The sequence below is a fragment of the Dipodomys merriami genome, unplaced genomic scaffold, assembly GCF_024711535.1.
Source record: "Dipodomys merriami isolate MVZ:Mamm:240054 unplaced genomic scaffold, mDipMer1.0.p SCAF_129, whole genome shotgun sequence".
NCBI lineage: Eukaryota > Metazoa > Chordata > Mammalia > Rodentia > Heteromyidae > Dipodomys > Dipodomys merriami.
The window spans coordinates 1,982,735-2,000,047 of record NW_027202593.1 but is presented as its reverse complement, the minus strand read 5'-3'; the positions used below and the strand labels follow the sequence as shown (position 1 = coordinate 2,000,047).

The following is a 17,313-nucleotide window of genomic DNA, read 5'->3' as shown; positions in this document are numbered from 1 at the left end:
CTGACTCAGTTCCTACCTTCCACGACCAACTCCTTCACACTTTGGTAGTACCTTCACGAGCATGCAGGGGCCCACCACCTCCAAGCCCGGGAGAGATGCCTCAGTGGAATGATGAAGAACTCAAGCTTTAGGATCAGAAGAACACGGTTCAAATTCCAGCCTTGTTGCTGTTTGACCAGGAGCCAGTTAATCTCTGAACTTCAGGTTCCCGGCTGTTTCTTCGCTTGAGTTTGTTGAGAGGATTAAAGGTGATCAAGCGTTTAAGGTGCTTTAAGAAAACTTGGCACCGAGTAGGACTCCGTCTCCTCCCTCAAGGAGTTATGGGTCTGGTAGAATAACTTGCTAGTTAACCCTATCCGGTACTGATGACTTCCTTAGGTTAATGACCAATCACAGGCCCCTTTGCATCTTCTCATTGCTGTGTGTTAAGAAGAGTGTGAGTGGCCAGACATAGGCTAGGCTTACTGGTTCACACCTGATAATCCCAGGCACCTGGGAAGTAGATAATGGGAGAATGGAAAAACAAGGCCAGGCCAAGCAGAAAGCTCAGGACTCCCGTTTTAATCAGTAACAGCTGGGTGTGGTGGCATGCCGGTCATCCACAGCTACAGGAAGGAAGTATCAACAGGAGGATCAATGTTCAGACTGGTCTGTACAAAAAAAAAAAAAAAAAAAAAAGGCGAACTTATCTTGAAAATCACCAAAGTGGAAAGGGCTGGGAACACAGCTCCATTGGTAGAGAGCCTACCCGGCAGGCTCAAGGCCCTGGTTCAGCCTCACTCCCCCCCTCCAAAATAGGGCAGGGGCTTTGGCTCTGCCACACTCCCTGCGCCTCTCACAAGCAGAGCGGTGAGCCTTACAAACGAGTCAAATAGGGGGGCACTCCACCAGCAACTGTGCTGAGTGAAACCTGAAACAGGCCTTCCTTCCTCCAAGAATCAGGGGAAAGATGGAGAACCAAGAGAAAGCGTCCTTTATCTGCAGACGAGTCACCAGAACAACCCGGCCTGCCAGGCTGCACACAGCCCGTGGGAGGCACGGCTCAAGGTCACAGGGGAGCCTCACAGAAACCCGAAGGCCCGGGGTGAAAATACACTCTAGCTGTCCACCTGCCAAACTGAGCCATCAGGAAGGACAGGTAGAAAACAGAATGGCCGGGGAAGGGTGATGGCACAGAGGGAATTCATGTCCCCTAGACCGACAAGCTGCAGTGGCCCACTGCCCAAAGCCCTCATCCCTGCCCTCCTCAGAACGGCAACGCAATGCCAACCTGAAAGGAGCCCCTCTCCCCACCCGATTTCTGACTTTCCATCTACATTCAGCAGGTCAGAGACTCTGGTCTTCAGTCTGGGTTTTGAACAATTACCTCAACGGGTTGGGCTAAGTAATTTTGGAAGACACGCAGACACTAATTCTCTAGGTTCTTTTTACATGTTGTTGTTGCTGGTCGTTTGTTCCAAGTTCTAATCCCAAACGCTAGTCCCAGCACGTCCCACTGCCTTATTTCCTGAGCTCAGAGGGCTACACAACCAGCAATAACAAAATGTCACGTTAATCACACGGCAGGTATGACAATGACTCTAAATAAGCCAACTGATATAACTCGTCAGGCCCTGGGCCTGCACCAGACATGCTTCCACCCAATTACCCAGAAGAGAAAGGAGCAGCTGCCACTCATATATTGAAGGTATGTCTTCATATTTTCTAGAACCAACCATAGCTCCTCATTTAGTTGAATCCTATTTGTATATTTTTAAGAGCAAAACCACTTCTGTATATAGGATCTCAACACATCTGTGTGTATGTGCAAGTTCCATGGCTTAAACTCAGGAATTGGGCTCTGTCCCTTAGATTTTTCACTCAAAGCTGCTGCTCTACCACTTAAGCCACAATTATACTTCTGGTTTTGGGTGGTTAATTGTAGATAAGAGTCTCATGGACTTTCCAGACTGGCTTCAAATCAGGATCCTCAAATCTCAGCCTCCTGAGTTGCTAGGATTACAGGGGAGAGCCACCAACCCCTTGGATTTCGGTGCTTTTTGTGTGTTTTTCTTGAATTCAGGTCCCGGGTGCTCTCCCTGTGCCTGTACTTGAGCCACAGCGCCACTTCCAACTTTTTCTGGGTAGTTTATTAAAGATAAGAGTCTCATGGACCTTCCTGCCCAGGCTGGCTTCAAACGGTGGATCCTCAGACCTCTGCTTCCCAAGTAGCTAGGATTACAGGCGTGAGCTCTCGTGGGTTGCAGCGCATTTTCCATGAATCAAAACTTGAGCCCTTTGGCGGACATCAATCTGACGGCCCACCAGTCACCGTTTCTCCACTTCTTCATTAGGCCATCTCACAGCTATGTTGTCTGTGTGTCTCCTACATGTTCTCAGGTGAGAAGCGGAATTCCCTTATCTGGAGGTGGATTAGGATTTATTGGGGCCGCAAGGTGAGTCCCCCTGAAGACAGCTTGCTCTGTCTTGCCCCCCACCCCCCGCGTTGGGCCTGGTACGAAGTACACAGCTCAGAGCGGCCTCAAACTCGCCATCCTTCCACCTCGGCCTCTCACGAAATAGGACCCTGGGCGTGTGGCGCCACACCCCGCCAGATGGGCGAGGAGGGCGGGGAGGCCCTCCCCACGTGCCAAGCACCGCGCAGCGCCGTGCTCTCAGGTGTCCAGAACCCTGAGCCAAGTGCGCGCCAACCCTTCACAGATTACCCGGTATCTGGTGTTCTGTTGTCACCCGAGTCTGCTTTTAGGGTCCCTCTTTGGAGGGGAAACTGACAATTCACAAGTCACGACAAACGACTTTAGTCCCAAGATTCGTCGTCCCCTCCCACCGCCCAGCGAGGACCCCGCGAAGCCCTAGGTCTAGGCGGTGTCTCTAACCAGGAGCGGAGTGCCTGGTCCCGGTGGGAGACGGTGACGAGGGTGGAGCTCAGGGCGGCCGCCCTGGTCCCCAGGGCAGCGCCTGGGCGCCGGGCTCTCTCCCTCACCGGGAAGTTTCCACCGGGGGCGCGCGGGGGGGGGGGGGAGGCCAGGCGCGGGGACGCGCGGGGAGGGGAGGGCCGGGCGCGGGGACGCGCGGGGAGGGGAGAGCCGGGCGCGGGGGCGCGCGGGGAGGGGAGGGCCGGGCGCGGGGGGGGGGGGCGCACAGGGTGCTCGGGGAGGGGAGGGGAGGGCCGGGCGCGGGGGGGCGCGGGGAGGGCAGGGCCGGGCGCGGGGGCGCGCAGGGTGCGCGGGGAGGGGAGGGGAGGGCCGGGCGCGGGGGCGCGCGGGGAGGGGAGGGCCGGGCGCGGGGGCGCGCAGGGTGCGCGGGGAGGGGAGGGCCGGGCGCGCGGGGAGGGGAGGGCCGGGCGCGGGGGCGCGCGGGGAGGAGAGGGCCGGGCGCGGGGGCGCGCGGGGCGCGCGGGGAGGGGAGGGCCGGGCGCGGGGGCGCGCGGGGCGCGTGGGGAGGGGAGGGCCGGGCGCGGGGGCGCGCGGGGAGGGGAGGGCCGGGCGCGGGGGCGCGCGGGGCGCGCGGGGCGCGCGGGGAGGGGAGGGCCGGGCGCGGGGGCGCGCGGGGCGCGCGGGACCTACCTGCTCTCACTGCACTCCTTCCGCTCCCGCACCCGCAGCCACTTGCGGAGGAGGAAGCGCTTGCGGCGCGGCGAGGCGCTGGGCGTGGAGCAGTTGGACCACGGGGTGTCCTCGTCGCTGGAGGGCGTGATCTCGATGGAGGGCAGCTGCAGGAACTCCTTGCCGGGGCCCAGGGCGCCGGGCAGGTCGGGCGCCAGCGCGGCCTCCAGGCTCGGCTCGCGCACGTTCCGCGTCCGGCGCATCTGGAGGCGCCGGCGGCGCAGGGTCGGGGTGGAGGAGCTGGACCAGGCCGGGCCGCCCTCGGGCGCGCCCCGCGGCTCGGGCACCTGCAGGGCGGGCGGCTGCGGGCTCTCCATCGCGTTGGCCGCCGGCATCCTCGGGGTCCGGCGCCCGCGGCCCGGGGGTGGAGCTGGGCTCGGGGTCCCGGGGCGCCGCGCGCGCCGCCGCCGCCGGGGGAAACTTTTCCGCGCGGGCGCGCTGGTCCGGGCCGCCGCCTCCGCCGCCCGCCGCGCGCTGGGCCCGCGCTCCTTGTTTGTCTTCCGCTCGCGGCGCCTTCGCCTCGCCGGGTCCCAGGGCGGCGCGGCCGACTCTCAGCGGAGCGCGCGGGGCGGACCGGGCCGGGGAGCCGCGGGAGCGGCGCTGCGCGGCGGAGGGCCGGGGAGAGAGGGAGGAAGCGAGACACCGGTAACTACGGGGAGGGGGCGGGGCCGGGCCGCCCCGACCGCCGGTGCCCGCCCGAGGCGCCGCCCCGCGCGGCCCCCGAAACCCGAGCGCCCGCCAAACTTTCCCCGGCCGCGATTGGCCCGCGGGCCCCGCGCGAGCCCCGCCCCTTCCCGGGGCCGGGGACACCGGGGGCCCCCCGCGGCTCCGGCCCCCCGCCGGCCGGTGCGGGGACCGGACACTCTCCAGCCCAGTCGCCTCTCCGAGTCCGGTGCGTCCGCGCGGGCGGACCGGACATAGCCGGGGAGAAGGCAGGGGGCTGCTTCCAAAATGACCGCTGAGAAGGAAGGACTCGATGGCGCCTCACAGACCGTGACACACACGCGTAACCGACCACGGAGACACACACGCATACATGGGACAGACCATGGACACACGCGCGCATCCATGGGACAGACCACGGACACACACGCGCATCCATGGGACAGACCACGGACACACACATACACACACATAACAGACTACAGAGACACATCCATGTAACAGACCAGGAACGCACACCCACAACAGACCATGCACACGTGTAACACTCCATGGAGACTCACACACACAGGACCAGTAAGACAGACAGACTGCACCTTGTTCCGTCCCTGCCAATGTGGCACCCAAGCATGAGAGGACAGGAGGGGAGCCAAGCGCGGCGGTTCACCGCATGGGACCCTGCGACCTGCCCGGGCCTGGTTTAGTACGGCTGTGAGCATGGACTGGGTCACATAATCTAGTTTGTCCCCACATCACAGAGCCTAGAACATGTGGGTCAGTCCTAGTAGTGTCTCAAAAGTACTGAGTGGCTCCTCCCCTAGATCCACTTGTGTCCTAAGACATGGCCCCAGAAAGAAGCCATCTGGGTGGGGTCTGAGCCTAGCCAGCCCCACGGCTAGAACAGTCTGTGGCACCCGTGCCCAGCACTTCCCAGCTGGACACAAGGAACACTTAAGACCACATGGCCAGTCCACAACCAGACCTGCCCACTTCGCTACCCAATCTGTGAGTCCCTCCAGCCGAGAACCATGGCCTCGCTTCCCTGGGAGAATAAGACCACACTTCACAGGTGCCCCAAAGCTTAGGAAAACCAACACCCTAAAGGCCACAATAATTCAGTGCGAGTGTGTGTGTGTGTGTGTGTGTGCACGCGCGCGTGTGTGCAGGCCAGCAGGACACAAAGGGTCACAGCTGGACACAGGTCTGGGGTGCCCTGAAACGCCACATAGGTGTGCTCCAGACACCCTGACATTGCACAGCCTCTGAGAGGCTCTGGAGAAGGAAGGAGGTGCGCTCAGGGGAGGCTGGCTGAGAGGAAGCCCGGCCAGGCCATCTATAAATGACGTCCCAGAACATGGGTCCCAGTTCCTGACTCCACATCCGGAGGATCTGGTGTCACTTTATTTTGGGGCCCGGATGTGGCATGGATAAACCCTTTCCATGAGGTATCAGGCCTGGCTAGGAGCAAGACGGCTCTTCCAGCTTGAGGATGCCAGGAGGCTGGGCTGCGACTGGAGACTTCACAGTCCCAGCCAGGCCAGGGGTCCCCAGGGTCTGTTCACTGCCTTAGATCTCCTCCAAGGAGGAGCGCTTTGAAGGGACCTGACAAGGTCCCCGTGTAAGGGGCCTGCCTGAGGCTGGACTGGAGAGCCAGCTGCTGAAGTAGACAGAAGGCTGGCCAAAAAATAAACAGGGGTCCACAAGACAGACAAGAGTCAGGAAACTTAAAGAAAATTTGGAGAAAGGGAGGATCAACCGAGGGTACACCCCCTGTGTACATTTGGGAGGGGGGCATGCTGAATATAATCCAGGGCTGACAAAAGCCACCAGCCCCTGCTTCCCACACACTTCAGCCATTACGCATTCTGAACCTGAAAACCTTTGGGATTTAATTGAACCCTTGGGCACCACAGAGAAGGGACATTTGCATTTTACTGGCCCTGAGGGAAAGACTCCTCCAGATGGCACCCAGAGCACCTCTGATCCCTAACACTGCCTCCCCTCAGAGCCACAGGCAGCCCCCTCTTTCCGTCAGGCTATAGTCAAAAGACACCCCAGCTCCTCTGCCTGGTCCATTTATTAAGATAACAATGGAACAAAAGCAGTCCTCTAACAGCCTGGACAACCCTCGCTCCCTTCTTGAGGGTAATTGAGGATAAACGAGTCTGAATGTTTCCAGTGCCCTGTGTTCTGTGTGTGTGTGTGTGTGTGTGTGTGTGTGACATTCCTGCCTTGTCAGAGGGCCTTTGGACGTCAGACCACACCTTCCCAGCAGAGCTAGGACCGAGGTAGAACAGCAGAGATGGACCAATGTCAGGCACAGTGGTGCAGGAAGGTATCAAGGTCACTTATAGGAGACAGCAACTAATCTGACAAGGCCAGGGTTGGAAACCAGACCTTCAATCAAATGCATGGACTCTGGAAAGCAAGTTTCTCATACTTCCAGAAATTTCCTTAGTCCTGACTCCATCTGGGTATACCACCAAATTTCATGTCACTGTCCAAATTCCCAAAATCTGTTTTACAGGCAGAGAAAAGGAAGCAAAGGGGCTGGGAAGGTGGCTCAGTGGCAGAGTGCTCGCCTAGCATGCATGAAGCCCTGGGTTCGATTCCTCAGCACCACATACACAGAAAAAGCTGGAAGTGGTGTGGTGTCTCAAGTGGTAGAGTGCTAGCCTTGAGCAAAAGAAGCTCAGGGACAGTGCCCAGGCCCTAAGTTCAAGCCCCAGGACTGGCAAAAAAAGGAAGGAAGGAAAGAAGGAAGGAAGGAAGGAAGGAAAGAAGAGAGGGAATGAAGGAAGGGAAGGAAGGAAGAGAGGGAATGAAGGAAGGAAAGGAAGGAAGGAAGGAAAGAAGAGAGGGAATGAAGGAAGGAAAGGAAGAAAGGAAGGAAAGAAGAGAGGGAGGTAAGGAGGAAGCACTTGGTGTAGTAGGGGTTTAAAGGCCCAAGAGTGTCCCTAACCCCCTTCCGGTCCTCAGCCATTGTATTTGCTCTCCATGCTCCCTCTCCTCCCCATTTGGCTCGGAGTGGCTCCTCAGCTCTTTGGGATCTGACCTCACCTCGCGGCCCCAGACAGGTGGTGACCAGAACAGCCCCACCCCCACCCCACCTCGCCGCAAGGGCTCTAATGAAAGGAGCTCACATTACTCAGCAACTGTTGTTTATTCTGGGCTGCACAGGCTCCCTTTCTCCAGCGACACAAGACACCCAACACCTGCCTATTACATCTGGGACCCATAATCGACACAGTCCATTATTCAGTCAAAACTTCCAACCGAAAACTTCAGTGAAACTAGCAGCTTTGAGGCTGGATGTCTCTGGGGGTGCACCCCAAGCGCGTGCAAGGTAGGAGGGGCCTGTACCCCAAGCCCACCGTTCCACCTGCCCCAGGGCAAGGGCCGGCACCTTGGAGAGAACACCAGAGAACATCTCCTCAGCACTTTAACTTCGAGACTCAAGGTTGGGCCCTGGGGTCTGTAAATGCTAACTACCCAGACGTCAAGGCTGCAGCCAGCCCGGGAGGGGAAGTCTGAGATTCTTATCTCCACTTAACCACAAAAGAAAGAAAAAAAAAAAAGGTGGAAGTTGATCTGTGGCTCCCAGGTTAGAGTATCAGCCTTGAACAAAAAGCTAAGAGAGATGACCAGGATCTGAGTTCCAGCCCCGGTGCCTGGGGCAACAACGAAAACAAGCACACAAAAACAAAAACCCTAAAAACAAAGCCACCACCCCTGGGGCACAGAGGTTCCCCCTTGCACAGCAGGGGGGAATGCAGAGGCTGCCCAAGCCCAGCCCAGCCCACGCGGGCGCTTTGGGTGTAGAAGGGGAACCTGTGACTCTCAGGGAAGGAAGCCTGGGCAGACAGCATGGTTGCTTTGGGAACAATGGTCAGACATTCCTCCCTTCTCTGCTGCTGACCTGTCCACTGCGGGGCTGGGGAACATCCCGTTGCTGCTGACCGGTCCACTGCTGGTGGGGGACGGGCGGACCTCCTCCCGAGACAAACATTTACTCAGGCAAAGCCGGTTAAGAACTGGAATGCGTGCCCAAACCTGGTGAGAGCGGTTCTCCCTGCAGAACTCTAAAGGTAATGAGTCCAGTTACCGGCAGTGGAAGAAAAGAGATGATCTCTGGAGAGCCCAGCCCATCCTGGCATTTGTGGGAGTTGAAAACTCAGATTCTCTCTGAAATAAAAGCCTTTCCCTCTGTCTTCTACAAAATCAGTTTGAAGCAACTGTTAGGGGCATTTTGAACACCAGATACTAAATAAACATCTCCCTGGGACCCACAAACAACTTAGAATCCTTGACCCAACTACCAACCATTAGGGTAGCGGTGGGACAGGAAGGGCGGAAGATCAGGAGACAGAATGACTTGAGCTGCCCGGGGACTGGTCTCAGTCCCTTTCAGAATCTTTCCTTCATTTGGCTAGGGAGGAGCTAGAAGAAATGGAACTGAATTTGTGTGGTAGAGGAAAAAGGGTGGAGCCAAATACCTGTAGCTCACACCTGTAATCCTAGCTACTCAGGAGAATCTGAGATCTGGCAATCACGATGGTTCAAACTCCCTGAGATTTTTTTTTTTTTTTTTTTGCCAGTCCTGGGACTTGAACTCAGGGCCTAGGCACTGTCCCTGACTTTCTTTTGCCCAAGGCTAGCACTCTACCAATTGAGCCACAGCGCCACTTCTGGCTTTTTCTGTGAATGTGGTACTGGGGAATGGAACCCAGGGCTTCATGCGTGCTAGGCAAGCGCTCTACCACTGAGCCCATGGACCAGCAGAGAGCCAGAAGCAGAGCTGTGGCTCAAGCGAAGGAGGGCGGAGTGGGAGACCTGGGCTGGGCACACAGGACCTAACTAAACCACATGGAGGAAAAAGGAGAAATGCCCAGTGGGGATGACCTGCCCAGCCAGGAGCCGGGCAGGGCTGCCAGCCTCGGGGCACACACGGGTCTGCAAGGCTGGTCTCCACCAGCCTTCAAGGCAGCCAGGACGGCGCTGACATCACCAGATAAGCCCTTCTGGTGTCTAGTGCTTCAAAAGGCTTAGGAGTCAGAAAACGCTGTACAGAACAACATCAGACTGCCCTTGTTCTTGACATTGGAATACCAAGAGCTGGGCAGACATCATCTCCCGTCCTCTTAATCTTACAAGGACAATTTGTGTGCAAACCAGGGCTGGAGGTCACCCTGTCCATCCTGGGGCCATGGACCCACACCGGAAGTCTTCATCTGCACTCCTTAGTGGGATCATGGAGTGTTGAGCAATCCACAAATGACTCGATGCACAGGCCAAAGTCACGAGCTGCTCAGATCACTTTCCATCATTCACTGTCACTCTGTGTGTGTGTGCGTGTGTGCCTGCGTGCGTGCCAATACTACCAGGGCTTGAACTCAAGGCCTGAACTCAAGGTCTGTCCCTGAACTTTTTTTTTTTTTTTTTTTTTTTTTGGTTGATCGTGGGGCTTGAACTCTGGGCCTGGGCGCTGTCCCTCAGCTCTTCAGCTCAAGGCTAGCGCTCTACCACTTGAGCCACAGTGCCACTTCTGGTTTTCTGGTGGTTTATTGGAGATAGGAGTCTCACGGTTTCTCCTGCCTGGGCTGGCTTTGAACCGCGATCCTCAGATCTCAGCCTCCTGAGTAGCTAGGATTATAGGCGTGAGCCACCAGCGCCTGGTTGTCCCTGAACTTTTTTCATTCAAGGCTAATATTCTAGCCCCACTTCTGGCAGTTTTGCAAGTTAACTGGAGATCAGAGTCTTGTGAATTTTTCGGCCCATGGGCTGGCTTGGAACTTCAATCCTCACATCTCAGCCCCCCTAGTACCTAGGATTATAGGTGTGAGCCTGGCTTCCTTCTCCCTTGTATATAATAAAATTCGTGACTATTATCTAGTCCACAGAGAACATTCCACTACATTGGCCTCTTAGAGCACAGCTTGGCACAGAGATAAATACTACTCTAAATGTTAGCTTTGGGGCTGGGAAGGTGGCTCAGTGGTAGAGTGATTGCCTGGCATGCATGAAGCCCTGGGCTGGATTCCTCAGTACCACATAAGCAGAAAAAGCCGGAAGTAGCACTATGGCTAAGGTGGTAGAATCTTGCTTTGAGCTGAAGAGCTGAGGGACAGTGCCCAGGCCCAGAGTTCAAGCCCAATGACCAACCAAAAAAAAAAGTTAACATCTATCTATCTATCTATCTATCTATCTATCTATCTACCTACCTACCTACCTACCTACCTACCTATCTATCTACCTACCTACCTACCTACCTACCTACCTACCTACCTACCTATCTATCTATCTATCTATCTATCTATCTATCTATCTACCTATCTATCTAAGTTGGTTGTGGGACTTGAACTCAGGGGCCTGGGCACTATCCCTGGGCTTTTTTGCTCAAGACTAGCACAGCTCCACTTTCAGTTTTCTGATGGTTAACTGGAGAGAAGAGTCTCACAGTCTTTCCTATCCAGGCTAGCTTTGAACTGTGGCGCTCAGCCTCCTGGGAAGCTAGGATTACAGGCATGAGCCACTAGTGACTGGCAGTGTTAGGCTTTACTATGTCTAATTGTATTTTATCATGCCCTTGTTAAGAAACTGGACTCGGGACTGGGAATGTGGCTTAGTGGTAGAGTGCTTGCCTAGCATTCAGGAAGCCCTGGGTTCGATTCCTCAGTACCACATACACAGAAAAGGCCAGAATGTGGTTCAAGTGGTAGAGTGCTAGCCTTGAGCACAGAGAGGCTCAGGAACAGCGCCCAGGCCCTGAGTTCAAGCCCCAGGACTGGAAAAAAGAAAAAGAAAAAAGAAGCTGGACTCTTCAGTTGAGTTCTATATAAGGAGTTGTTAAGCTTACAGCACTGGGTGACACTCCTCACTGCCTCAGTCCTGGGAACAAATAAGAGAAAGATGACACAGCTTGTGTATCATGTGTGCCTGGGAACCCACAATCCAGCCCAGCAGGATCAATGACATGCAAAATGAACGTGAGTCAGGGGCTGGTGGCTCACAACTGTGATCCTAACTACTCAGGAGGCTGAGAGCTGAGGATTGTGGTTCAAAACCAGCCCAAGTAGGCAAATCCAGGAGATTGTTATCTCTAGTTAACCAACCAGAAAGCCAGAAGTGGAGGAGCAGCTCAATCAGTAGAGAGCCAGCTTTGAACAAAAAACCAAGCAAGAATGAGAAGTCCTGAGTTCAAGCCCTGATTCTCTCTCTCTCTCCCTGTCTGTCTCTCCCTCTCTCTCTCTTTCTCTCTCTCATACACACACACACACACACACACACACACACACACACACGTGTATGTGTGCACCTTGAAGCATGAATGCATTTCAACAGAAAAGAATATAAGCAGAAGCAGTATGAGCAATGAAGACCTCGAGAAGTAAAGATAGTAGTTTGAAAAATAAGGCCAGATAAATAAGAACTGATGGAGAGAGGTCCAGGCGATGCGACAGGAGAAATCTAGGACCAAATGTAGCATAGAATTTATTCCTTAAACACAAGGTAGCCATTCACATTGATTTGCATTCTTAGTTAGGTTTTGTTTTTTTTTTTTTTGAAAGGTGACATTGTTGAGCTGTATTTGGAGACCATCAACTCTGGTGACAGTGTGAGGTATTGAACAGAAAAGGTAGAAGGCACTGGACCCATTAGGAAATTGTCTTTCGGTCTGTCAGTATTTTGAGGTATTGATGCTTCGAATAGCAGGCTCTAGGCAAGAAGTAGGGATAATCTGAAATAAGGCAGGAATGACAGCAGCTGGATAGGGAAAATGGGGCCCGCATGAAGATGTGTTCAGAGGCAGAGGGACGGCGTGGAAGTGGAAGAAAGAAAGGAGCCAACTTTTGCAGCCAGGCCCTGGGCTAAGCGCTTTGTGTGCCCATGCCATTTGAGGCCCCGACAATCCTGATTAGCTGCTGCCGACGGCCCGTTCTACACTGCGCAGGGGTGACCTGCCCACGTTCACGTAGCCCGCAAGCGAGAGAGAAACAAATCACAACGGGGGTCTCTACTTGACAGCTTAGGCTTTCTCCGTCGACCGTTTCAAGGAGATAAATGGTGCCAGGTGCCACGAGAAAGACTGAGATAATTCCATTAGAGATAGCAATTAGGTCATGGGTGACCTTTGCAACAACAGTTTCAGCGGAGTGGCAAGAGAAGAAATGAGATTGCTCTAGGTTAAAGAGTAAGCATGGAAGAAACAAATGAAGAAGTCAGGGAAGGGGACGGGAGACGGCTATTTATTCTCCAATGGATTTTGAGAACCTTCTTCCCTGGCTGAAACATTCTTCTAGGACCTAGAGTTAGACTGTGAAAAGTTACCCGGGGTGGGGAGGAGGGCAAGAAGAGGAAAAAGGCAGGGGGGAGAGGAGGAAAAGGGAAAGGGGAAAGGAGAGAAGGAGAGGGCAGGGGAGAGGAGAGGACTGGAGGAGAGGGGAAGGGAAGGGAAGAAGGGGAAGAAGAGTCTAGTCAAGGGAACATTTAGAGGGTGAGAATAAGCTTTATTAGTTTTCCCTCGCCCCCTCTGTGTATGTGTTATTGTTGTTAGATGTTACGTTTCAGAGGAACAAAATGTGACTCTATGATTATGCCACTTAAAATGGAGTCCTGACTATACCTGCTAAGAAAATTGAAGTGTAGCGAGGTACCCGGTAATCTAGCAAATCAATCACAAAGTATTCTATGTTCCAGACACTAAGCATGCCATCATACTGGATACTATAAAGAGCTTCTGAAAAGTTTATGTGAAAGGATTCATTGCTTCTTAAGAGTATTTTATTTGAAAGCTGATCGCCAAAGACTCTGTCCTCAGCTGCTTCACAAAGGGGAAGATGGAGCATAAAATCACTCCCAAACGGCAATCTGATAGGAAAATGCACTTCAGTAGGTAGAAATGTGTGTTAAATGCCATGTGAAGACAGGGAGAAAGATCCTTACCCAGAGCAGTCACAGGGGAGTCAACATCAAGTCAAGGTCTGCAAGTTCACAAAGTTAGATTTCCAGATAGAACCAGAGGCCATGTTTCCAGCAAAGTGCGCATGTGCGAAGGCACTCAAAGTTTGCCTTGAGGTTTTTTTTTTTTTTTTTTAATTAAATTTAGTTGTTTTTTTTAAATTTTAGGTGAAGTGAAAATGAACAAACTCATTTTGGGAAACCTGTATTGGAAGACAGAATGGTCACTCTAATTTAAGGCTTGAAAACTGAAGAAGAAGAAGAAGGGCTCGGGGCTGGGAAGGTGGCTCAGTGGTAAAGCGCTTGCCTTGCATGCTCCAGGCCCTGGGTTCGATTCCTCAGCACCACATAAGCAAAAAGAAAAAAGCCGGAAGTGGCGCTGTGGCTCAAGTGGTAGAGCGCTAACCTTGAGCTGAAGAGCTAAGGGACAGCGCCCAGGCCCAGAGTTCAGGCACAGGACCGGACCAAAAAAAAAAAAAGAAGAAGGGCTCAAGCTACCAATTTGGAATTCATCGGAACTGGGGGGGGGAGGGGGGCAGGGATCAGTCACACAGTAAGAGCTACCTCCAGGGAAGCAGTCAAAGTTAAAACCATAGGAAACTGGCATTGAAAGGTTTGCAGAGAGGCTCATACAGAGCCTCATACAGGTACTCAGTAATGGAGTGTGGATGGATGGTGGATGGATGGATACATGGGTAGAATATTGGATGTTGTTCTTGGTAGAGGAAAGGACAGTCTTGTTGATCTGGGAAATGTTAGCTTTAACCAAATTGATAGAAATCCTAGACTAGTGGTAAATATGAGATAGGATGGCTTCTTCCTAGGGCACACTTCAGTTTTTGGAAACAACAGCAATCCCCCATAGATTAGGAGAGAGGCAGAGGGCTCAGGAGACCTTATTTATTATTATTTTCTTTGCAGGGTGGTGAAGAAAAGAAAGACCCTACGCGTCTGCTTTCCCCTCCTCCTCCTCTTCCTCCTCTTCCTCCTCTTCTTCATGTTTTTCTTCTGCAATATAGGGCTGTTTTCTATTGTAAGTTAGTTTGATGGCCTTTACAACATCCTTGATGGTCTTTATATTTAAGGGTATGTTATTTTGTGCAAATGTCTGTATCTGAATTCTTTTATCTAAGATCTGAGATTAATATCTTTTATTTATTCAATAAATGTGACATACCAGTAATATATTGAAAGACATTTTTTAAAGCATGGGGCTATAGATATTTTTTTTTAAAACCTAGCAAGAGGTACAACCAAAATACTAAAAGGATTCATCTCTGGTGAGTACCAGTGGGAGGGGGTCAGGCTAGCAAGAAGAGGATGAATGCAGTCCAAGTATTGTAGCTATGAAAACAGAACAATGACACCTGCTGAAATTGTTTTGGAAGAGGGGGAAGGAAGAGTAATAGAGGGAGTAAGATTGTAAATGTGTGGAAGTGAAACAGTGAAATCCCCCCCCCATGTATAGCTAATGTAAACAAATTTAAAAAAGAAAAAGAAGAGACCGGTTTGCCTGGAGTCTGCTGAATGCACTGCGAGGGGTTGTGGGGGGCGCTGTACACCCTCCCGCACTCCTCCACTCCACACGCATTTACGCTCAAGACGCTGAGGGCAGCGGTGCTCGGAAGCAGGTGTGTGAGGTCTGAAAGAGTTCACGCTCTGCTGAGCGCAGAATTTCAAAATGGCAATAATTTCAGAGAGTTGGTCCCAGCTGGGAAGGGCAGCCCTTGCCGCCAATCCCAGCACTTGAGAGGCTGAGGTAAGAAAGCTTGAGGCCGCCCTGGGCTGTACAGTGAGACCTTGCACACACGCACACACACACACCTGGTTCAACCTCTGCTTTGTCTCCACAGTTCATTTTGTTTCACAGATTAGCAAACTGAGGCACAAGGACGCCACGTCATTTTCTTAAAACCACGTATGAAAACAGCTGAGTTAGCCAGGCGCTGGTGGCTCACGCCTGTAATCCTAGCTACTCAGGAGGCTGAGATCTGAGGATCGCGGTTCAAAGCCAGCCCGGGCAGGAGAGACTGTGAGACTCCTATCTCCAATAAACCACCAGAAAACCGGAAGTGGCGCTGTAGCTCAAGTGGTAGAGCGCTCACCTTGAGCTGAAGCGCTGAGGGACAGCACCCAGGCCCAGAGTTCAAGCCCCACGACCGACAAAAAAAAAAAAAAAGAAAGAAAAGAAAACAGCTGAGCTTCACAGATGATGAACGGCGTTGTGTGACCTTCCCGACCCAGACTGGAGGAGGAGGAGCGAGGCTCAGGCAGAGAGAGAAGGCTCCCATGCTTTAGGCCATGACTGCGCTGAAGCCCTAGAGCTACCGGCCCAGGTTCTTCTGCTAGGAGCTCAGGCCCATTCCTTCCTGTTCTGCACACTGGAGAACCAGACTTGCCGACCAGGTTCCAGAGAACCAAATGCCCCCACCACCCCTAGAGCCGGTCGCCTGGCTTGCGCTGATCGCTGATGACCTCTCATCTGCAGAGCACCCAGGAGATTATCTTTGCATACTCCGTCAAGCAAAAAAAAATTCAGGGCTGGGAAGGTGGCTCAGTGGTAGAGTGCTTGCCTTGCATGCATGAGGCCCTGGGTTCGATTCCCCAGCACCACATAAGCAAAAAGAAAAAAAGCCGGAGGTGGCGCTGTGGCTCAAGTAGTAGAGCGCTAGCCTTGAGCTGAAGAGCTGAGGGACAGCGCCCAGGCCCAGAGTTCAGGCCCCACGACCGGACCCCCCAAAAAAAATTCAAATTGTTTTGTTATGACAGAGGAGGAAGCTGATGAAGGCTGGGCTGGAAGGAGAAGCATCTTCTGGAACACTTGTCACCCTGCCCCGCAACCACTCCCAGGCACCCGGAATCGTTTATCTCTCTGCAGCGATGCATCTGGAGGTAATTAATTACTCTGTGCGGTTCAGCACTGGGTGTGAGCTCTTGCCTGTTGCTGGTCTCCACCTTTCAGGAGAGTCCTGACCCCCGAGAAGGATGAGCACTGTGCTGGGCGCCCCTCCCCCCTGGGGGGCTCACACCCGGCCACACTCACGGGTACTGTGCAGCATTCTGCAGACTCTGAAGCTGAGATCTGGAGATAGGCTCTGAGAGGTGATCTGTGTCTGCCTGCAGTCCTCAGCATCTGTGAACTGGAAAGAGTTGCTTGAAGCAATTCTTCATATTTAAACCAAGTGCTGTAGTGCATACCTAAGGTCCTGGGGGTTCAAGAGGCTGGGCAGGAGGACTGACTGAATCCAGCAGCTCAAGATCAGCCTAAACGACATAACCGGGCCTTGTTCAAAAAGAAAAAGAGAGGGGCTGGGAAGGTGGCTCAGTGGTTAGAGCGCTTGCCTAGCATACACGAAGCCCTGGGTATGATTCCTCAGTACCACATAACAGAAAAGGCTTGGAAGTGGTGCTGTAGTAGAGAGCTAGCCTTGAGCAAAAGAAGCTCAGGGACAGTGCCCAGGCCCTGAGTTCAAGCCCCAGGACTGACAACAAAAATATATACTTATATATCTGAGCTAAACACTTACCCATGTACAGGCTCATGTGATCCTAGCTACTCAGGAGGCTGAGATCTGAAAATGGTGGCTCAAAACCAGCCCGAGCAGACAAATCCAACATTCTTATCTCCAAATAGTCAGCAAAAAGCCCAAAGTGGAGCTGTGGCTCAGTGGTAGAGTGCCAGCCTGAAGCAAAATAGCTAAGTGATAGCACCCAAGTTCTAAGATTAAGCTTGAGTACTGGTGTGTGTGCACACACACGCACATACGCGCACACACACATACACACACTAAATAACAACAACAACAATAATAATAAAGTGTAGCCCTAATTTCTGTTTCCCCCTAAGTATTCTAGTACCTCTTACCTGTTGGGAAGGCTGCCTGGGCATCTGAGGGTCATGAGCAGGGCAGCCCCTGTCCCCGTGTTCAAGGCTCCTGCTGTTAAGGATTGCAGACCCAATCTGTGGTCTTAAGGTTCTAATTGGACTTGTTTCCAGGAAGTAGCATGGGGCGAGGGCTGAGACCGGGCAGTGAGTGCGGAGTCTCGCTCCTTGCAGGCTTGCTCACCGCATCCCAGTCTGAGCACC

The 17,313-nt window shown here is 53.4% G+C and overlaps 1 protein-coding gene across 8 annotated transcripts in view; it reads right to left on the bottom strand.

Moving 5' to 3' along the window:
• LOC138824445 (protein Aster-B) overlaps positions 1 to 4,182 on the bottom strand; it is a 120,023-nt gene extending 115,841 nt beyond the window's left edge. For 2 of the 8 annotated variants that reach the window (XM_070018304.1, XM_070018305.1), the window contains exon 1: positions 3,567 to 3,997. In XM_070018304.1, the coding sequence (XP_069874405.1) occupies positions 3,567 to 3,940 (374 nt within the window). In that variant the 5' untranslated portion in view covers positions 3,941 to 3,997. Of the gene's footprint in view, positions 1 to 16; positions 116 to 3,566 lie in introns of those variants that run through there. The other 6 variants (XM_070018306.1, XM_070018307.1, XR_011371088.1 and 3 more) reach the window with 5 other exon arrangements.
• Between the last annotated feature and the right edge of the window lie 13,131 nt (positions 4,183 to 17,313).